Source organism: Canis lupus, chromosome 4, assembly GCF_011100685.1.
Source record: "Canis lupus familiaris isolate Mischka breed German Shepherd chromosome 4, alternate assembly UU_Cfam_GSD_1.0, whole genome shotgun sequence".
Classification (NCBI taxonomy): domain Eukaryota; kingdom Metazoa; phylum Chordata; class Mammalia; order Carnivora; family Canidae; genus Canis; species Canis lupus.
The window spans coordinates 61,571,509-61,593,192 of record NC_049225.1 but is presented as its reverse complement, the minus strand read 5'-3'; the positions used below and the strand labels follow the sequence as shown (position 1 = coordinate 61,593,192).

Here is a 21,684-nt window from a genome sequence, read left to right as displayed (position 1 = left end):
CTTCAGGTCAACAGAAAGAACTTTCTAGCAGTTGAAGTATTTTAGAACTGGAAGTACCCATTGCATGAAGTAGTGAATTCTCTATCACTGAATATATTTAAGCAATGGCTAGGTGATCTCTTTTTTTTTTTTTTTTTTTACTTTATGATAGTCGATCGAGAGAGAGAGAGAGAGAGAGGCAGAGACATAGGCAGAGGGAGAAGCAGGCTCCTTGCACTGGGAGCCTGATGTGGGACTCGATCCCGGGTCTCCAGGATCGCGCCCTGGGCCAAAGGCAGGCGCCAAACCGCTGCGCCATCCAGGGATCCCCTAGGTGATCTCTTTATGGAATTACCATAAAAGGGGCTTCTAGCATCTATTAAAAGGTTAAACTAGATACCCTTTCAAGTCTCATCACTCCTCAGTCCATTAATGTAAATAATAAATCGCACTTTTTTTCTCTTATCCCACATACCCAAAAGTATTAACTGAGAATTAGTACCTGTTTCCTGGTAAACTTCATTAGCTTTACTCTTGGAAAATTAGAATTTTCAACATAACCATGTTTTGGTGGTTTGAGGAGAACAAATTCACAGTCAACTCCCTCAAAATATTTGTTTGGAATTTTGAGATAGTCCTCCAGAAGTGTTTTGGAACCACCTTCTTGGACTGTGAAATTTTGTACCTCCAGAGGAATCTGCTTAGGGACAATATCCACTAAGATTTCAATTCCATTCACAGCTTGGAAACCATTCACCACATCCAGTAAAAAACGGTCCTGTTGTTGGCCAGGAACTGTCTGAACATAAAAGATATCCCCATCATCAATATCCTGTTGTGTAAAAGTCAGAGGGGACTTTGCATCTCCACCCAAGCTGCCTTCTTCTGGTAAAGATTTCCGGAGGTATCCATGCATTGGCGGAATTCTGATGGTGAACATTGCCTCTGAAGGAATATTATCTTCGTGGACAGCCTTGAGTTCATACACACAGCACACAGACACAAAAAGAAGAACATGTCAACACTTGTAAGAGTCAAGACCCTTGATGAACCAAATTGTTCTCTATTAATGTCTACAAATGGCTTAAGCTACAATCAGGGTTGATTCAGAGTTTCAGCCAGGGTCTGTTCTGGAGACCATGTCAATATTTGCATTTAGCCTGGTGACCATGTCAATATTTGCATTTAGCCGCGGTTGCAAAGAAAAGTAAGGGTCAACAACACTTGAATAGCTACTAATGCGTTAACAAGGCATTATTCACAGCAGCAAGACACCCAGGACTCAGCAAGATGAAGTGAAAGAAACAAAATGGTATAAGAAGAAAGAATAAAAGATGGTTGAAGAAGCAGAAGCTGAATCACTAAAATTGCAAGACTTTAGAGGAAAGTTTTTCCTCTTCCATTTTAACTAGCTCAGTATTTCAATAATATATTTAATTTATTGATTCAGCAAAATCCATGTCAAAACTGTCATTGTAACTGATTTATAGTCACTGACCTACACATGCCCCCTTGTGGTGAAACATAAACTCTCCAAGATCCTAAAAAAGAATTGAGAAATATTGGTAAGCCCCGCATTTCCTTAGACAAACTCACTTAGTAAACTGCTCCTGATTTGAGTTAATTTCTTCTCAGTGTTATTGGCTGCATTCAGCAAACAAGTAAACTCCTTTGTAGTCCTGAGGGTAGATTCAGCATAGCCCATATTTGTGGCCAGTTGTCATAAATCACAGTTTACATACCCTGTACAGGATTACCCTAAAATGAACACTCTCTTCTAACTGTGATCAGCAAAGGTTTGCCTGCTGGAAGTTTCTAAGTAGGAGCCTCAGGAAACCAGGTAGCCTCTGGTGTAAGGTCTCCCCCCTGGCATTCCACTTGTCTGGGCCAATTTTATCCATTAAATTTAGGAAACAAAATGATGCCATATTCAGAGCTAAGGAAATTAAATGTGTAAGACAGCATTCTCTGCTGTTTTAGGGATCCTTTTTATGATTATGATTAAGTTGCTTTAAATTTTTATACCCTGCTTTATCACAACAAATGTAACTTAGATCAAATGAAATATTGACAGTATTTCTATAAAAATGATAAAAAAGTAAAGATCTCTTAATTTGCTATAATATGTGCATCATCTCCTCATTCCCAGTTCATCCTCCACTAAACAAACATACATACTTGTGTGCTGGGGTGTACTCGGCTTTAACATAAGGCTTAGTATTACTTATATTCCATTACCAACTATAGGGAAATTAGCAGTGTCGAAATCATGAAACCTTCCAGCTTTTCTTTTCAATGGCATTTTACATTTAGAAAAAAGTAATTCTCAATACCAAAGTAAAATCAACACAAAAATAGCTCTTAGATGCAGATTACTCCGGGAGGGAAAGAATACTTGGACAACTACCTACCTGGAGTCTTCCTCGACTCAGTTTTACTGGTTTTCCTTCTTCAACTACAAGGGTCTTGATGAGCAGAATTTGAGCGTGACGTTGGTGACTTTCTGAGTACACTTGTACGTAGACGCTCACTTCTACATAGATCTCTTTAACTTTCACTCTCAGGTTGAACATATCGGACTTGCCACTGCCATCATGCCTATAAATCACATGTCCTTGCTTCAGGTCATGCTGGGAAAATGTGTGGGACACTGAGTGGTTGACCAGCACTCTGCCATGCTTTGGGGGCTGCAGCATGTGGAATTCAATCTCATGGTCTGTTCTAACATCTTGGTTTGTGGTAACACTGAGGTTAGATGCTGTGAGGCTGCTGCCCTCTCCTCTTTGTACAACCAGGCCCGTGTTGTTGGCTATCTGGATGTAAGGGTCTGACACAGTGACCTCAAGAAGGGATGATGTGTAATGGACACCATCTGTCACAAACAGCACAAAGCGGGCGGAGTCGGCTCCCTTATGCCTGAAGAGCACTCGCCCTTCGCGCAGGTCATCTTGCCTGAACTGGTAGAGTTTCTGAGTGGGATCACTGGCTCTCACCAAGTCCCCATTTGGGATGCCCCGCCGGGTGTAGAGCAACTGCCCATCATCAAAATCTGAGTCTGGGTCATGGTAACAGAGATCTGCCAGGGTCAGTAGGCGCTGGCCATTCCTCACGACATGAAAGACCTTATCTACCACACGCACTGGTTTCTCATCATTCCTTAACTCTACAGAAATGGCAACTTTGATTTCTATAGATAAATGTTCTGTGTCAAGATGCCTGACCACTCCTTCCTGGCCTGGTCCTGCAGTGGAGGCCACAAGGAGGAATTCATCACACTGAGTCTCGGAGTCATCATGGACATACATCAGCCGCTCACCCTCTAAGTCTTGATCAGTGAACTCAGTGATACTGTCATGACTTCCCAGAGGATCTGAGAAGTTAACCAGTTTCAGCTTTCCATGTTGAGGACTCCTGGTGATTTTATATTGGAAGGTCCGATTGTCCAGTGTTTGAGCAAATAATTCCGATTTTGTAATTAATTTCTCTTCTCCTTCTTTTACAAATAATCCTTTGTTAGTTACAATAATGCGTGTCTTATCTGCTTCAAAGTTTATTCTGAAAGTATAATCTTTTGATTCTATGTGCTTTGCAACAATCAAGAACCTAAAGGTATCTTGTGTGTCTTCCCTGAGCCTCTCCTGTGGCTCATAACTTATCTTAGAGTCTGAAATGTTTTGTTGGCTGAAGATGGAGTTTGTTTTTAGAATTTTATTGCCAACTAGCAATTTTCCTTTCTTAGGTGGGGTCAGTAACTTAAAATGCAGTTCTCTCTGAGTTACGTCCACACCCTCCGTCACAGCCTGCAAATGATCAGAGTTCAGTATTTGTCTGCTTATTTTATTGACCTTGAGAGGAACATTTTTCAGAAGTATAACCTTAAGCCAGTGGACGGTAATAGGAAACATCAGCTCTTCACTGATTTTTCCTTCTATGTTAACTTTAAATTTAAAGTGATCTGTAATATTTTCTAGCTGTAATCCTCGAAATGTACTATGGTACCGGACCCGACCCCGATCGATGGAACGCTGAGAAAAGGTACTAACTTGTTTCCATTCACCACTTGATCCCTGCCGCTGAATCTGGCCAAATTGGGGTGGATGAGTGATAGCATAGCGGGTCTCCATCTCGTGGGGTTCACCATTAACCTCCACCGACAAGTCACTCTGTGTAATCAGAACCGCGCCACCCTGCTGGACGACTGCACCGGTTCTAATGACCACTTCAAAGTCCCAAGGAACAGCCATGACCCGTAACACTACCGTATTGCTAACCAGCTCTCCATCGCTTGCTCGCAGAAGGATCCGGGAGTTCCGATGACCTCTGTGCACATAGAAAATGTTGCCATCTCTTAAATCCCCATGCGTAAAACTATTGATGGCTTTCCCAGGATGATTGGTGTTTTCTAAAAACCCAGCATCTAAATTGAAGTTGCCAAGAACAGAGAAACTAAGACTCAAAGGATCTGTGTCAGGGTCTGACACATGTATGATATTCGGAGTCAGTCGTTTCTTAGAATTCTCAAACAGGAGAAGCATGTTTCCTTCAGGGAGCTTCAGGTATGGGGGATCATTCACTGGAAGGACAGTAATGTTAAACACATATGGCACATGTCCTTGCAGACGTAATGCCATTTCCTTCTTGCTGTTGGAAGAGACTGAAAATGTGAAAAAATCCCTAGGTTCTTCTGAACCATCATGGACATACCAAACTTTTCCTTGCCCCAAATCTAACATAGTAAAAGCCTTCTCCATTCCCAGCGCAGGGGAAACATCGATTTGAAGGAACCCATGCAGGGGCATTTCCTCTATTTTAAATAGTATTTGAGAATGATGGATACCCAAATCTTCGGATGCCACATCCACTTTCATATGCCTTTGTTCCAGAAAGGCTCGCCCACCTTCTTGGACCTCCAAGTTATTCAGACTCAAGAAATAGCTACTCGCATGGTGAATAAAAGGCTTGCCTGCCTCAGGGACTACAGTGGAAAGGGGAACTTCTGATGGATGCAGGTATTCTGTTGTCATAATGAAAGGGTTTTCATTATCACTACTCTGCACTTTACACCCAACAGCTATATCTTTGGACACAAGGGCACTCTTCAATGCTTTCTTTTCTGAGTTGACCTCCAAGCCTCTTAAGCACCCTTTGAAAGAGATTCCTCGAGCAGATTTCCTGGGCACGGAGGCCAGTTCCAACTTCTTAACTTCTTCTCCCTTATGGTTATCAAGACCTCCCACAAAGAGGGGGCCTTCTGAGACAAATGACTTGCTTTGCAAAGGCAGTAGTGTTCTTACCGCTTGCTCATCCACCATCAGGTCCAGATACCCTCCAGTGAATTTGAGTTGAATAACATGCCACTTGTTGTCACTAACTAAGCTAAAAGAAGAGAGCTGGGTATTACTTTTGCTCCTTCCTACGTGAGCCTTCAACAGACCATTAACTATTTCCAAAGCAACAAAATTTCCTTCTCTTCCTGACTGAAATAAAAGCAAAGCTTGTTGAGTTGCAGTCTGCAAAGCAAATTCCAACAGCCCTTCCCCTTGCACCCTCCATTCTGGGAAGGTGACATAGGATCTGGAGCTAAAGAAATTGATGGCTTCATCCTCCCCGGCAAAAAATTCATCACTGCATCCTAGTGACACCTCATAAACCTTCTTAAAACTAGGGTAAGATCTAAGGGATGCAAGGATCTCCCTCTGGTTAAATACCACATCCTCCATACACCCGCGGAAATTGGGGAGCTCTTCATCTAGGTAAGCGACATCAAGTCCACCATGGCCTGCTATATAGATTCCATGTTGAAAGTGCAAATTGTGCATCCCACCAGCGATCTGGCCAGTTGTCTCATAATGTTTGTCGATAACCAGAGAGATACTGTTTTTAAAACAGTACAGTTCCACTAAGTGCCAAACCAGGTCATCCATATGAAGTCTTTGCTCAGAAAGGAGTACTTGTTTGCCTACACCCAAATTCACCCTCACCTGAAAGAGAAAGAATCACAATTAATCAATCTCATCTCATAGCATCTTATTGCGAAAACAGGGCCACCCACAGAGAGAGAGAGAGAGAGAGAGAGAGACTTGGACTTGAAACCACTTTCCACATAATGTATGGACTACATCAATGAGGTTTAAAAATTTCGGAGTCAGAATATTTCAGGCATGCTGGTAAAATCGGAGGAGATCCCAACTTTTCACATGGCATGTGATTTTATTCTAATAAAATAACACTAATCAAATGGATAGCGATTTTGTTCTCTTTCTCTCATGGTTTTTCCTCTAGTAATTGAATACTTACACATTTTTAAAGATTTAAGAAAATCTTACCCGTAAGTTTCCTGATAGCAGTTCTATTATACAGTAGTCATTCTTTCCAGCTGCAAGAAAAAGTAATCCCTGTGGTTTGCTGGTTTGAAATTTTAATTGAAGAGAGAACTCAGATGAAACTTCTATGATGTTGAGCTCCACGTAGCTTTCACCATAAAAAGATGCTAGGGAAAAATTTTCAACAGGAGTATAAATTAGTAAATTTATGACACAATGATAATCCCACTTTAGAGTGTCATCTCCCTTCAGGGATTGATCCTGCTGAGGAAAACTGCCTTGCCCAAGGCCACAAATGGTTCCTGGGGTAGCCCACAGATTCAATGTCAGGGAACAAAAGCTCAGTGTTCTCTTGCCCCAACTCAAAACAGCTTTGATGGGCCAGTTTCTCCTCAGAACTCTCAAAAAGTGGTCGAGGCTTCTGTTGAAACTGAATTGGAAGTCTACTTTTCCATGTACCCTATCCTGCTTCTTGCCCTGTCACAGGGATAATCCCAAACCACTGGTGGTGAACTGGTATAAAAGCAGAAGGGAACACATTAGCCAGCCAACAAAGATCAAGCTATGAAAAATACAGGGCAAATAGCAGCTATGAGGACTATGGAATTGAGTGTGTATTGCTAAATTTGAATGAAGCTTTGAAAAAAGATAAGGAAAAGCTAGGCGAGATTAGTTGACAATTACAAGCTAAGTATAAAAGCAAGAGGGCTTGCCTGGTAGCATATAGTCTTCCTTTCTTACAGCCGGAAGCCAGTGGAAGATAAGACTCCTACCCAGGAATTAATCATTAGACTAGTCAACTACAAATAGAGTTAAAGTCCCATCTTTGTTAGGCTTGCTCTGACAAAGCTAAGGCCCTGGTTGGGAAAGAATGGATCCTTGACATAAGGAATTAGAGACATCTAGGTTGATGCGTTCAAATACCTTGGGTCCCTAGATCCCTCTGAACCCTCTTAGCCTACAGAAGTGGCCTATTCCCCTACAAAGGCTGGCATGCCCCTTGCTTAAGAGGTGGCAGAGGATTCTCCCCACAAGCAGCATTTGACCTCTGAAGATACATCCCCATCTCTTCACCTGGCCTCCTGGCCGCTAGACCAAAACCAAAACTAAGTCACAACCTGTGTGGGGACATGTGGGGCTTGATACGGGTGGTAAAGGACTAGAGCCTACTGTAGCCACAGGACCTCTCCATGTGTATTCTACTACCTGTAGCTGCCAGAGTACACATATGACTCAGGATAGCTGATCAAGGGGCAAAGCATGACGTTGGATAAGAAAGAGTCTATAGGTTTGGGATCACTCTCCAAGGATATAGGATATAACACTCTGGCAAAGACTACCAGAAATGGTGTGAACTCTCTGCTAAAGTGGCTCCTGGATGCACAGAAATTGCAACAACCCACTGTGAGACAGACACAACAGATTACCATGACAGATGGATGAAAAAGATGAAAGTGGTACTTCAGGATTGAACATAAATAGGACCAGAAGGCACAAGCAAGTGCGCAAGATGGTAGCCCTGAGCCCCATGTCATTACCATTTTTATGCCAGCACCTTTCCTCAGCTCATGCATATGGCTGCATGGGCGAATCCTGTGGTACCAGCTGATGGAGAAACAAAACACCTGAGCATGGCTCATAGATGAGTCAGCTTCATCATATGGCTTCATGATGAAAATAGACTCCAGCTGCACCATAGCTCCTCTTAGTGGTGGTCATGGAAAACACTAGTAAGAAAAAGTCCTCCCAGCAGATAGAACTTTGGGTAGAACACCTAACCATCCACTTTGCGCACAGAGAGAAGTGGACTGAGGTTCAAATAAATGAAGGCTGATAGAGAGCAGAAAATGGCCTGGCCAGATGGTCAAGAACCTAGGAGGCAAAAGATTGAAAGAGTAGGAATATGGAGGTCTGGGATTGACACAGGAAGTGGGAAGATCTTTATACTGCATGTTAATGCCCACCAGAAAACATCTACCACAGAATATGCGTCAAACAACCAGGCAGACAGAGTGACTTGGTCTGTTTACATCAGCCAGCCTCTGTCATCTATGCCCCATATGTTGGTACAAAGAGGTAGCATGATGGCAGTGTTGAAACTATGTATGCAACCAATAGTCTGGGCTCCCTCTTGCCAAGGCTTTCCTAGCTACTGCTACTGCTGAATGCCCAACATGCCTCCAACAGAGTCCAATACCAATTCCCAAGATGTTACTATCCCTTGAAGAGAGGCCAGCTGTCCACTTCATGTTGAGCTGACTTCAGTGAAACCCTTCCTCAGAATGGCCAGTGTTCATTTCAAAAAATAAAATAAACACATATTCTGGGTATATATTTGACTTTGTTGCCTCAGATAGCACCCCTATATGAAGAGCTCATGGAGTGTTTAATCCACTAATAAAGGAGGCCAAATAACATCACACCAACCAAAGACATGCCCTTTACTCCAAGGAAGGTGTAGTAATGGACCTAAGATCATAGGATCCGATGTCCTAACATATATTACATCTATTATATATGATAGGACCTGACAGAGTGTTGGGACAACCTTACGGAGGTACCATTGAATCACTAGCTCAGAAGCAATACTTTTCTGGAGTGAGGTTCTATCCTCCAAGACTTCAAAAGAAAGATTTTTACTTCTAAAGGTCTTTAAATTATAGATCTTTAAACACCTCCTGCTGGGTCTCCAGGAGATATAATATCTGCGTCTGAGAGCAAATGTTGATCCTAAGAACAGTCCTCAATAAGGCTCCAGCATGATTATCTCCATCTTAGATTCTGCTTCCTGAATCCTTCCTGAATTCGTACAACACTCTGAATATTCTTTTATTCCAGCATTCACCATGTTGTACTGAACTTACTTGCTTATTCATCTATCTCCTGGACTATTCCATGAGTTTCCTATGATAAGGAACCATCCCTCTCTCTTTTTTTAATCTTTCCCTCTCCAATACCTAGCACAGTACCTGGCCACAGGTGCCTAATAGGTTCTGTTGGTAGCCCACTGAGATCCCTTTTAACAAGCTGGTATACCCATCCTTCAGCTGTTTCACTGTGTTATCCAGGAATTTCAGTGAAGTTACACCCCCTGCCCTAGAGGGGAACCTATAGCCAATGACTGATTGAGACAGACATTTAAAATGTGTAGAGCTCTGTGTTGCCATTCATATTCTAGAGTTTTCTCTGGGATCAGACTGAGAATAGATCAGCTAAAACTAGATCTTTGCTTGGTATCTTCTCCTCCCCTATCATGCTTCTCTCCTTCCTTCCAGCTCTCTCCTGGTCACCTCACTCAGCAATTTATTTGCACAAGAATCCTTGCCTATGCCACTCTCCTTAGGGAACCCAATCTAAGATGAGTAGCAAGCAAGCATTTTTTGAACCAAACTATATGAACCTAGGAGGCCCTCACTTTATAGTTGAGTAAACTCAGGCCTAGAGAGGCTTAGGGACTCATGTACCATCAACAGTTAGTTCAAAACAGAGCTAAGACAAAAACCAAGCATTCCCCACCTCCGATCCTGTGTTTTCACCAAGACAAGAAGCTGATACAGAGATGAATATGATCTCTACAAACTTTCTCACGTAGGTATAAGCATGCTTCTCTACTTAAAAACTACCATTAATAATTCGGTAAAACGAGAATGTAGCCATAAGGTCAGAAGGATGAAACAAGTCTTTACAAATCCTATGTAGTGTATGTATTCCCCTGGCCTTCCGGTTACTGAATACCCCCCACTCTGATTTTTGACAGACGTAGAGGCTGTATTGTTAAGCTCTCAAAACCAGGAAATGTTTTCTAAATCATTAAATCTACTGCTGAGAATGACTAAGTAATATTATATTTTCCCACAGTTCACCTCCCTGGCACTAAATCAATTCCAGGATCAGCTGGTGGCTAGAAATTTCCATTGCCTCAGGGAACAAACAAGGAAGCAGGTTCCGGTGTGACAGCCTACAACCAGTTATGTCCTCACACATCTCCAAACTGACCTCAACTTTTATGGCTCCTAGTGAAGCACCTCAAAATAACAGTAAGAAGCAAATCGAAGCACAAGAAAAACTGGGTCCTAGAAAAAGAAAGGTGATCTCCACCTGCAGCAAAGGAAAAGGTGTGATTTCAGTATTACATGGGTAGGGCAAGCCAAGGTGAACAGAAATCAGAGCAACGTCCTGGTTTTATGTGCTCATGTAAAAAGGTGAAATGATTGAATGGAAGCCAAGTTTGGCAATAAGGTAGGTAAAAGACTTTTCAGGGAAAGTAAGCATTTCTATTCCTCTATAATTTCTCCCACTGGGGTGATTGATTAGTGGACTCATTTTATCTACCTTAGAAATGGTTCCCATTTCTTTTTCCAAACTACATCTTCTTGGATTTTATTTTGTTTGATTTTGGTTTTCCTTGTTTGGGGGTATTTTGGTTTATGACTTACTGAGCACCTACTATGCGCCAGGTACTATCAGGAGTTGGAGGTAAGAAATTACTGAGACTAAGGGGCCTTCCAGTCTATCAGAAGAGAAAGCTGCTCAAATATATATACTCTTCAAAAATATATATATACTCTTCAAAAAGAAGAGTATATCTGATCCAGGCACTGTTAGAAAGTTGTTACAACACTAGCTTGTTTGGGGCCCTGCCAGGGTATGAAAGAAGGAGCACTGTGCCTATCAAGTGTCTCTCTCTAGCAGATTTCAGTGGCCCACCCTACATGTACTTATGCTGTCCACAAATATACCAAATATACCACAGATATAGGGATTCAAAGGTGAACGACATAGACAGCCAATCAAGCACTTACAGTGGCTTAGTACCTGGGAAACAGCACTACAGAGGGACTCAGCCAGGTCAAGGGGGATGGCCTGAGGGGCTTCCAGAAAGACCTAGTGAGGAACAGGAAAGAGCAAGAGGAGAAAAACGAGGGGAGATAGGAGGCAAGGAAACCAAAGGTCCAGTCTGGCCAAGCACAGTGTGAGGGGGGAGCAGCCAGGGTGGCAGCTGCAGAGGTATAAGGGGGCAGGGGACAAATGGTCAGAGGGCTGAAAGGCCTTCCCTGAACTTTCAGTTTAAACTTTCAAGGCCCTTATTGTCAGCTCCAGTTACCTTCCTTCTTTGTTTCCTGGATTATTATCCAGCTCCACTCCCATTCCATCCCAAAGAGAATGTGAGGTTTTGAGGGCAGGAGGCTTTACTAGTCTTGGCCTCTGCTCAATCCTTGGCACCTACAAGAGTGTCTGGCACATAGGAGGCACCCAATGAGGGAGGCAGTCAGGGGAAGAAGTAGGTGGGTGGGTTCAACAGATTTTAAAAGCTGGACTGTCTAGGAGGGAGAAGGGGAGGACACGGGGGCAATCTAGATGAATTTCCAGGTTTCTGGCTAGGTATCCACTTATGGAGAGAGGGTTCCTAGGAGGGAAGCTTGGTTTTGTTTTGCTTTGTTCTGTTGGCACATATTGACGAGATTTTCAATGAACGTTTAGGGAGAAAATGGCTGACTGGCCAACTGGATCCTCATGGTCAGGGACCCACTGACAGGGGCAGGGGAGTCTTACAAACCACTTCAAAAAGGTTGCACCTCCTTCTTCACACAATGGGGAAGATACGGTTTTTAGTTGGGAGAAGACACATCAGTTCTGGATTTTAGAAAGATTGGCCTGGTGACTGTGTGAGGGCAAAGCAAGAGTGAGATAGAAAGTAAATAGGAAAGTATTCCCAAGAAAGAGATTTTGGAAGTGTTTGCTTTCCTGGGAAACTATAGCTGCCTTTTCATAATATAACATTGTCGGCAAGTTTTTTTTAAAGATTTTATTCATTTATTCATAAGAGACAGAGAGAGAGAGAGAGAGAGAGAGGCAGAGAGAGAAGCAGGCTCCATGCAGGGAGCCTGACATGGGACTCGATCCTGGGTCTCCAGAATCAGCCCCTGGGCCGAAGGCGGTGCTACCGCTGAGCCACCCGGGCTGCCCCATTATCAACAATTTTACACTGTGCCTTTTATGCATTGCATTTCTTTGAAATGTATTCTACAGATGATATATCATAAGCGTAGAAGCTTATTTTAAAAGTTAAAATATAAAACCACAAAAACGAACTTCTCTGCTACCGCACTGGCATCACATAAAGGTCTAAGACGAGGTGCTAGGAGGAGGGCCAGCATTATAAAGCAGCTCTCCCTCATGCTGACCATGTGAGGGGAGTCACAGCACTTGGAAAGGAAAGCCACATTTTTACTTCACAAATCTGCTCTGAGGAATACCTATAGTATTTAACTGTGGCACTGACGTTGCATGCTTTATCAAACCAAACCAAATCAAATATTTATTCAAGAGATAGCTAACCATCCAGAACACTCTGAGAAAGAAAACTTCCAGGTATGGAGTAATTCAGCACAAACACCTAACCTGCCCGAGAGGCCCAACCTCCTTTGTCCATTAGAAGCAAACCCCAAGGAGGGAAACTCTAAGAGTCTCTCCCACAAAACTCAGGTCCACTAACATAGAAGTTGGGACAGAAAGTCAACGAGTGAGGAGGTGTCTGCTCCATGGCTGCAGGGATGGGCTGTTGTTTAGTGGGCTGGGGGACCACAGGGGCCTCTGGCAACACATCTCTGTTAAACATGTTGCTGGCACTGTAGGAGGGCGGGAAAGGACTGGTAGTGGGCCCAGGGCCACATGAAGATGCCCGTCTTGGGTTTCTAGGTGGGGCCCAAGTGATCTGTGGCCCTGCAACTCTTCTACTCTTCTTGTAGAACAGGACCCAACACCTTCTCACTTTTCATTCATTCATCCTCCAAACATGCCATGCCAAATGCTCAGGTGGCAAAGGGCAAAGCAGCACTTACCAAGCTTCTCCTGGTGGGGCATTCTCTACCTCTACCTCATGCCTGCTGCATGGGGTCAAGTAGACTGTGTCCCGCATCACTCCAGGGGGAGCTATTCCTGTGGACTCTGTAGCTTCCCATAGCACCCCTGGAATGAAGCGGGGAATCAGCCCTAGTCCCTAGCTGGGTACTGACTGAGCTGAAAACTCCCTCTTCATGACATAGTACCTATGTCCTATCTTGGACACATGTGGCCCTTGTGCAAATCTATGTTTACTCTCCCACTCTTAACCCCTATTGCTGCTGCACCAAATTACTGCAAATGTAATGGCTTCATATGACACAGATTTACTGCTTTACAATTCTGGAGGCTAGTAGCCCAAAAATAGGTCTTGCTGAGCTAAAATCAAGGTGTCAGCAGGGCTGTGTTTTTTTCCTGGCAGCTGGAGGGGAGAATCGGTTTCCTGGCCTTTTGTAACTTGTAAGAGACTGCCACATTTCTTGGCTTGTGGCCCCCGCCAGCAATCATGTCACTCCAACCTCTGCTTCCAGCAGATTTTCTCCCTTTTTTAACACTTTGTGTTTGCTTAGGGCCCACACGGATGATCCCATGTAATCCCTCATCTCAAAATCCTTAATTGGATCACAGCTGCAAAGTCCCTTTTGCCATGTAAAGCAACATAATCTCTATTCTGGGAATCACGATGTGAACTTCCCCGGGGAGCTGTCTTTCTGTCTTCTCTGGTCCCCAACTGTGTCCTGTCCTTCAGGTGCTCGGATTGATTGAGCACCTGTCATTTGTAGGTATTGTACTAAGTGCTGGGAAGATGGAGCCGAATAAAGCCATAGCACTGGGAAAGTCCCCAGAAGCAGAGGTTATGAGTTTGGTTGAGTTTGTAAGGCAGGTGCAGCTCTATTTCTAATTTAATAAAAATATTAAATTAAGATATTTTAAAGAAAGGAGAATTTAATCAAACACCTGAACTTCTGGGCTTCCCCACATGAATCAGCTGATCGGGCCATCCTGGGACCTATTGATCCCCACAGCACAGCAGCCATGAGTGGGGCTGGATGTCCCAGCTCTGGAGTCCACCACTCAGTGGCAGCTCCTGCCATACCAGCTGTTGCTTGGCTCACCATGACACACTGGCCATGGTGAGCATTTGGGTTTGGGCATCTCAGTTTCAGGTAGAAATGGCAAAGTGGAAAAACAACAACAACAAAAAAAAACAAATGGCAAAGAGAGGTGCCAAGACATTCACTGTGGAGTCAGGAGAAAATATTACGAATTCACAGGTTACCTTCATCTAAAAAAATAAGAATTCTTTATTCTTCTCTAATTTACAGATTGATGGGCATCCTGCCTCAGTTGCCCATGTGAGCCCAGCCATGTGTCTCACCTGCTAGGTACACAAGTCTCCCTGAGGGAGCAGTGGGAATTCTACAACCCAGAAGGTTGTAGAACTCTCTTTTCCATTCAGTGACACACCACACATGGATCTGCCTGGCCAACGGGGTTTACACTTGTGTTATCTCACCTTAACTAAACAAATCCTCTCTTACAGGATCCATTGCTTTTTCAAATTCCTGCAAATCAATCATAGCTTAAAAATACAAGAAATAATACGAGGACCAGTAAATGCAAAAGGAACTGGAAGTGCTGGCACTTCTCTTCCTGTTCAGGCTTTTCATCAGCGCTGGTACAAGGTCAAAGCAATAATATTCTAATGGGATCTGATAAGAAGGGAGCCAAAAATGAGACATTGAACTATGGACAACATGGGTCTAGTGCTAAGTACATGTTGTACCCTGAGAAAGTGGTTAGTGATAGTAGTATTGATATTTGATTTGCAAATAGCAATGTGCGGAGGGTGTATGCTAAGGATATTCTTACTGAGACAGGATCTGTTTACCAGGCAAAGTGGCTCCCTGTTTGGTGAGACTCTCCAAGCTGAGGACACATCAGCCGATGTTCCTCAAAGACCGAGAACAGAGTTCACCTATGTTTGACAATTAGATTTATTCAAAGCAACAGCCTGAATCATCCAAGGAAGTAAGAAAGAAAAGTAAAATCAGATCACACATTTAGCTAGTCAAGAAGATATTCTTCAAAGCGTCCTAAAGTAGCTTTTGATAAGACCTCAGCATCCAATATTTGTGTTGCAATTAAAGCCATGGGTGGGACACCTAGGTGGCTCAGCGGTTGGGAGCCTGCCTTTGGCTCAGGTCGTGATCCCAGGATCCGGGATTGAGTCCCGCATTGGGCTCCCTGAGGGAAGCCTGCTTTCTCCCTCTGCCTTTGTCTTTGCCTCTCTCTCTCTCTCTCTCTCTCTGTGTGTCTGTCATGAATAAATGAATAAATCTTAAAAAAAAAAAAGCCATGGGTGAGGAACAGTATATATGTTAAAAGTACTGTAGTTTTTCCTTATCTATGATTTCAGTTACCTATGGTCAATCATTGTCCAGAAACAGATGATCCTCCTTCTGACCTATCTTCAGAAGAGTAATAGCAGCCCAAAGCTACGTCACAATGCCTATGCCATTCGCCTGGTTCATCTCATCACATAGACCCTTTCCCATCTCACAGCACAATGAAAAGGATGAATGCAGTATGAGGTATCTTGAGAGGGTGAGACCACATTCATATAACTTTTAATATAGTATATTTTTATAATTGTCCTATTTTATTAGTTATTGTTGTTGATCTCTTATTATGCCTAATTTACAAAATAGACTTTATTATAGTACGTAGTATAGGAAAAAACATAGTACATATAGGGTTTGGTACTATCTGTGATTTCAGGCATCCACTGGGGGTCTTGGAGCGTATCTCTTATGGATCAGGGGGAACTGCTGTCTATGCCATGGAATTCTTTATTCAAGAAACCTTCCATATCCACATCCTGGGCCCCTCAATGAGAAGTATCTAATCCATTGGCTTCTTAGCCTCATACCCAAGGTAATTGCACAGATGACGAGGAGAGAGGCTAATGAGTAGAAAAGGAGGGAAATGAGCACTACTGCGTAGTTGTCTGGCTGTAAGGAAGTCTTACACAGTATTGTATTCAAGCCTCTCTGCAGAAGTTATTATTTCAATTCTACAGATGCAAATTTAAGACTAGATAGGGAAAGTCACTTTCCCAAAGCCACTCTGAGAACATATGACGGCACCCAGGTCGAAGCCCTAGTCCTTCTGACTCCAAGGTTATGGACTTGCCATCACCCTATACTGAGCACTACTAGATCGCTGGTCCATCATGGATCACCACCCAATCAGCACAATTCACTGTGCTCCTATATCTCCCTGTTCTGCAACTGAAATCTTCTCTCTCAAAGCCACATCAAAGCCCCAGACCTGCAGTTCCCGGCCTAATCGACCCTTCCGGCCAGGAAGGAATCAGGAGAAAGAGCTAGGAAGGGCCCACATACAGCAGGGTGGCAGCAGAGCTGGGGGAACTGCAGTAAGACCCTGAGCAGCTGGGCTAAGAGTAAAGTGTCCATACTACAGATGCCATTGTGGCTGCAACATTACTCAGGCTCCTGGTGAATCAGGCGCTGTAGGCCGCAATGGCACTGTCTACTCTATGCCTAAAATGAAGTAAATAAGTGTTCAGAATTTAATCCGAATCCTACAAAGAGATATAAGGCCGTTGATTAGGAATGTTTTATCTTAAAAAAAAAAAAGCATCAAAGGAAGTCTTTAATTGAACTAAATTAAATTTCAAGGAGCCACATTGGACTAGAAGGCCCACGTGCAGGACTCTAAAGAGTCGTACACAATTAAGTATGCTTTTATTAGTAATCCTCGACTTTTGGAAAGCGCCATGGAAATGCAAAGCATTCCCAGTAAATCAGAAAATGTGGGTGGGCTTGTGGAGGTACTTAGAGGACACAGGCCAGGCCTGGGACCCCAGAAGTCCCGGGACGAGTTTAAGGCCCCGAAGGCCGGCGGGTCGGGCCCAGGGGAGGCGCAGGGCTGCACAGGCTCGGCGGGGAGGCCGGCAGCTCGCGTTCCTCCGCTCGCCGGAGCGCGACCAAGAGCCCAACTCTGAAACCCCGATGGGCGGCGAGGCCCGCGCGGCCTTCGGGAGCAGTCCCCACCCCGGGGCGCCCCGGGACTCCCCCGGGCTCCCGGACCTGGCGGGCCGCGCCGCGCGGGGGGGGGCCGGGAGCTGGAAGCTGCCCGAGGCGGCGCCGACCCCCCCGCGCAGGGCAGAGCCGTCTCCTCCCGCCGCCCAGCCCAGGAACGCCCGGCCTGGGGTCCCTCCCCGAGCCCCCGGGTCCCGGCTCGCCCACCCTCCGCTAGCGGGCGCCGCGCGGCGGGGAGGGGCCCGGGACGGGGAAGGCAGGCGCGTACCTCCGAGCGCCCCGCGCGCCCCGCAGAGCCCCAGGCAGGCGGCGAGCAGGACGAGGCGGCGGGCCCCGAGCCGCCCCATCCCGCCGCAGGGGCCCGGCGCCCGCGCTCACTCCCCGGCGGCCGCCCAGCCACCTGCGCCGGCCCGCCTCCGCCCCGACCCCGAGGCCCCGCCCACCGCCCGAGGCCCCGCCCACCGCCCGACCCCCGAGGCCCCGCCCACAGCCCCGAGGCCCCGCCCACCGCCCCCGAGGCTCCGCCCACAGCCCCGACCCCCGAGGCCCCGCCCACGGCCCCGACGCCTGCGCGGGGGCTGGGCCGGGAGAGCCGTCTGAGCCCGCGGCCCCGCCCACTGCCCGCCCACAGCCCGAGGCCACGCCCACAGCCCGAGGCCACGCCCACAGCCCGAGGTCCGCGCGGGGGCTGGGCCGGGGCGGGGAGAGCCGTCTGCGCCCCGCGGCCGCCAGCGCCTCCAGCGCCCGCCGGGGCCGGGCTTCCTCCGGGGCCGCCTACCAAACCGGAAGGGAGCGGGGCGCGGGGCGCGGGGCCCAGGCGGGGGGTGGGTGGTCCCTGCCCAGCCGGTAGGGTGAGATGTGCTGCCGGAGACGGTGACCCAGGAAGGCCGGGGAAGGGTTGCTGGAGGGGGTGGGACCCTAACTGGGCCTTGAGGCAGCCGGTTCCTCGGCCCCGACTGAGCTCCATCCAGGAGGGCGGGGGGCGGGGGGGGAGGTTGTTGGGTTTATTGCTGTATCTTCAATGTACACCTGGCGCGTTGGCACCAGCAAATGCGGGATGGATGAATGACCAAGAGTGGGAGGTGATAAGATGGCACCATCATTCCTTATCAAATGTGAACCTCATTTGTATTTAAAGGACGATCCCTCAAGTTTCTTCATTGAATTTTTTGGAGGCTCTATCAGAGGAATGAATCGAGGCCCAGGAGTCGTGTGCAGATTCGCACCTTCTGATTTGGGGCGCACGCATGCTCCTAGACAGGAAAAGCCTCCTCATACCAGAATGAGGTTTCTGGTAACATGGACTTGAGCAGGATCCGGCAACAACAGGGTTTGATCAATAAGAGCCAAGGGCCTTCTAGATCGACTTCCCTGCCGGGTGAGTTTCCCTGGCTGTGTTCTCTGCAACACTGGTGTTCGACAAAATAAAATGCCAAGGAATGTGCTACATGGGCAATCAATGCTAGTGATACTTTGTTCCTAATAAAATTAAGGATGACTTCATATCCCCTTCCTTTCCCTTTTTTAGTTCTGTAATAGTTTTTTTTTTTTTTAAGCGTAGAATCCAACTTTGACTTTTTTTGTCAGCAATCTGCAATTTGTTTAATCTTGAGCAGACACATTTCACCTGCTCAACAGTCCCCCCCTCCATTCTCCTAGCAGCTTTATCCTACTTCTCTAGGGGAACTGCACCCTACTTTTTGCCCCTCTCCTGCCCTGCCCCCCCCACCCCCCACCTGGCTGGCACTATCCTGCCAAAGAGCTGGAGATGAAGTTGATCATATAAGTCGGCCTGGGGCTGAAAGGCCAGTTCAGCTCAGACTGGTCCAGGCATGCAGAATTTCTCCTGGCTGGCTCAGGTATTCACAGACATTTAAAATATGGGTGGTGCAGAGCAAGATTCCCCAGAGAGGCCCTGGTGTGCACCAAGGAGGCTATACTCAAATGTCACCTCTGCTTAAGAGCCCAGGCTTGGTACTTTAAGAGATCTGAGTGAAGATCTCAGCTTGGGTACTAGTTAGTGGTTGTGTGGTTTACCTAACTCGTGAGGATTGATTGTTGAGCGTGGGGACTGGTTCATTCCACCTTGGGGTCCAGGCAGGTCCATTGGGCTTCTCTGGCTAATTTCTGAGCATCCCTGGAGAGATACACAGTCCTGAAAATGAGTCATTTTTATCTTTCCTTCAGGATGGAGGACTGTCTTATTTTCCTTCCATGAGCTTAGCAATATATACTGATAAGACTGTTCATGCTATCCACGTAACAATTCTGATACCGATGTCAACGTGTGTTTTTTTTTCCCCACCACCAGGCATACTCTGACACCAGCTGGGTTCAGCTGGACTCAATTCTGGCACTAGCTACATGAGATTCCACAGGTTAAAGGCTCAGTCACACAAGACTGCCATCCACTAAAGATGCCAATCACAGGTCCAGATTGCTACGTGACCTTCTGACTGACTGGTTATAAATCAGAGACTCCCATAACCCCCTACTCGGGATCAATTAATTTGCTAGAGTGGCTCACAGGACTCAGGAAATGGGTTTACTCACTAAATTCTGGTTTATTATGTTGGGAAGCAAGAATCCCTGCTCCCTCAAAGGCCCTTCTAACTGGACTAAGAATCAAATTGACATGAGACAGATTAACAGGAGAGATTCAAAGTAATAGGCTTACATATGGGGAGTCCACATAGAGATGGAAATTCCAAAGACCGGCAAAATGAAGTGTATGTCATTCTGAACTAAGGAGAAAGGGTTAGGGGGTCTGGGATTTCGGAGGAAAGGAATGCATTTCATGATTCCTGATAAGAAAAGCAGATATTTGGTAATTACATGTTTGCCCTACTGTACAGATGGGTGACTCAGATAAAATTTACCTCTGTTTGTAACTCTTAGTCTGGGGGAAAAAAAAAAAGCCCAATTTAGGTTCTTCTATGCGGTTAAGGGAGAAGCAGAAGTATCTCTTGAACCTGCAGGATCTCGAATGCCTTCAGCTCAAAATAATCTACACATCAAAATGGCACATGAGGTGGAGGGTGGGTTGGGGAGGGTTGGGGAGGAGGGCCTATCCTGAACCTGTTCAATTACAAAAGATGTTAAAGGATATGAAGGAACTGTTTTAATTAGTGCACATGAAAGAGGACTCCAACTACCTCCATTTTGACCTCAAACTTTCTAATTGATTTGAGTCTCCTTCCAAAGACCCTGTGGGCAAAGTATTCCCTGATGGCAACTGACACTACCCCCTCAAACAGTGAGGACTGCCCTGAGCCAGCAAGACTCCTTATGATGGACTCCAAGACAATGATTAACCAGACTTTTACTGCCCACCTGTGCAAACCCACCTGATCTTTGTCCCACATTTTTCCTTAAATACACTGGAAAGTATTTTCAGCCCTTGGAGATTGTCTTTGGAACACTAATCCACTGTCTTCTCGGAATTGGCCTCACTGAAATAAATTCCTTTCTGCTTTCACCACCACTCATTTCTCTGCCTTCAGATTTTGTCAGTGGTGAGTGGCTGAACCTGGTCTTTCTGGGACCCCTGGGGCCACGGACTCTTGTACTCCGGTACCCCAGCTACACAGAGAGAACTTGGAAGAATCAACTTGTAGGAATCAACTTGAACTTGCAACTTGTTATAGAAATGAAGATGCAGGTGAAGAGATATATAAGGCAAGGTCACAAAGGAGTTTCTGTCCTGGTGGAGTTTGGGGCCCTGCCCAGTGGCACATGGAAACGTTCCAGTTCACCAACCTGGAAACTCTCCAAACCCTTCCTTTTGGTTTTCGGTGGAGGCTTCATTACATAAGCATGATTGCTGAAATCATTGGCCATTAGTGATTGAACTCAATTTCTGGCCTCCCCTCCCCTCCTTGGAGGTCTGGGGCTGAGATTGAAAGGTCCTACCATCTAATCACATGATCAGTTCCCCTGGCAACCAGCCACTAGCTTTAGGGTTATCTGGGGCTTTCCAAAAGTCACCTCATTAACATAACAAAAGGGATACATTTTATAATTCTCATCACCTAGTAACTTTCAAGGCTTTTAGGACAAGTAAAAAATTAAGACAATATATTTATTTCTTACTATAAATCACAAATCACAACATGTTACTAATTTCTAGCATTATCCCACTGCCCATAGCAGTTCTGATTTTTTTGAGGTTGAAGAACCCTGGACCCGGTGGGTGGGAATTCTAGCTCTGATTCTAGCAGGGTGACAATCACAAACCTTATTAACAATTTCAGTGTCCTCCCCTATAAAATGGAAGGATTGGATTAAATGTAAACTCCAGGCCCAAAATTTTATGATTCTCATTTGTCATCATTGGCATCAGGACAGCCCTGCCATTTAAATAGAGCTCTTTTACTTAGCTCACAGAGAAACTTGAAATATTTGAATTTCTTTACTCAAACCAAAGGCAATGATTGTTAATAAACTTGAAGCTTTTAATTTAGAAAAATCAT

At 45.5% G+C, this 21,684-nt stretch overlaps 1 protein-coding gene and 1 long non-coding RNA gene across 4 annotated transcripts in view; one reads left to right on the top strand and one right to left on the bottom strand.

Annotated features, from left to right (window-relative positions):
* Nucleotides 1–17,584, bottom strand: part of CSPG4B (chondroitin sulfate proteoglycan family member 4B) — a 67,989-nt gene extending 50,405 nt beyond the window's left edge. For both annotated transcript variants that reach the window (XM_038535107.1, XM_038535108.1), the window contains exons 1-4: nt 17,481–17,584; nt 6,306–6,469; nt 2,391–5,960; nt 482–952 (exon numbers count right to left, since the gene is read on the bottom strand). In XM_038535107.1, coding sequence (XP_038391035.1) covers nt 482–952; nt 2,391–5,960; nt 6,306–6,469; nt 17,481–17,559 — 4,284 coding nt within the window. In that variant the 5' untranslated portion in view covers nt 17,560–17,584. The remainder of the gene's footprint in view (nt 1–481; nt 953–2,390; nt 5,961–6,305; nt 6,470–17,480) is intronic.
* Nucleotides 2,928–21,506, top strand: LOC119871534. 2 transcript variants are annotated; one of them, XR_005358465.1, is made up of 7 exons: nt 2,928–3,411; nt 3,951–4,014; nt 4,863–4,988; nt 10,161–10,541; nt 15,565–15,752; nt 18,351–18,590; nt 19,524–21,506. It is a non-coding gene; the product is annotated as an uncharacterized LOC119871534 (long non-coding RNA). The 2 variants fall into 2 exon arrangements; XR_005358464.1 differs by having other exon boundaries at nt 3,951–4,988.
* Nucleotides 21,507–21,684: the final 178 nt, after the last annotated feature.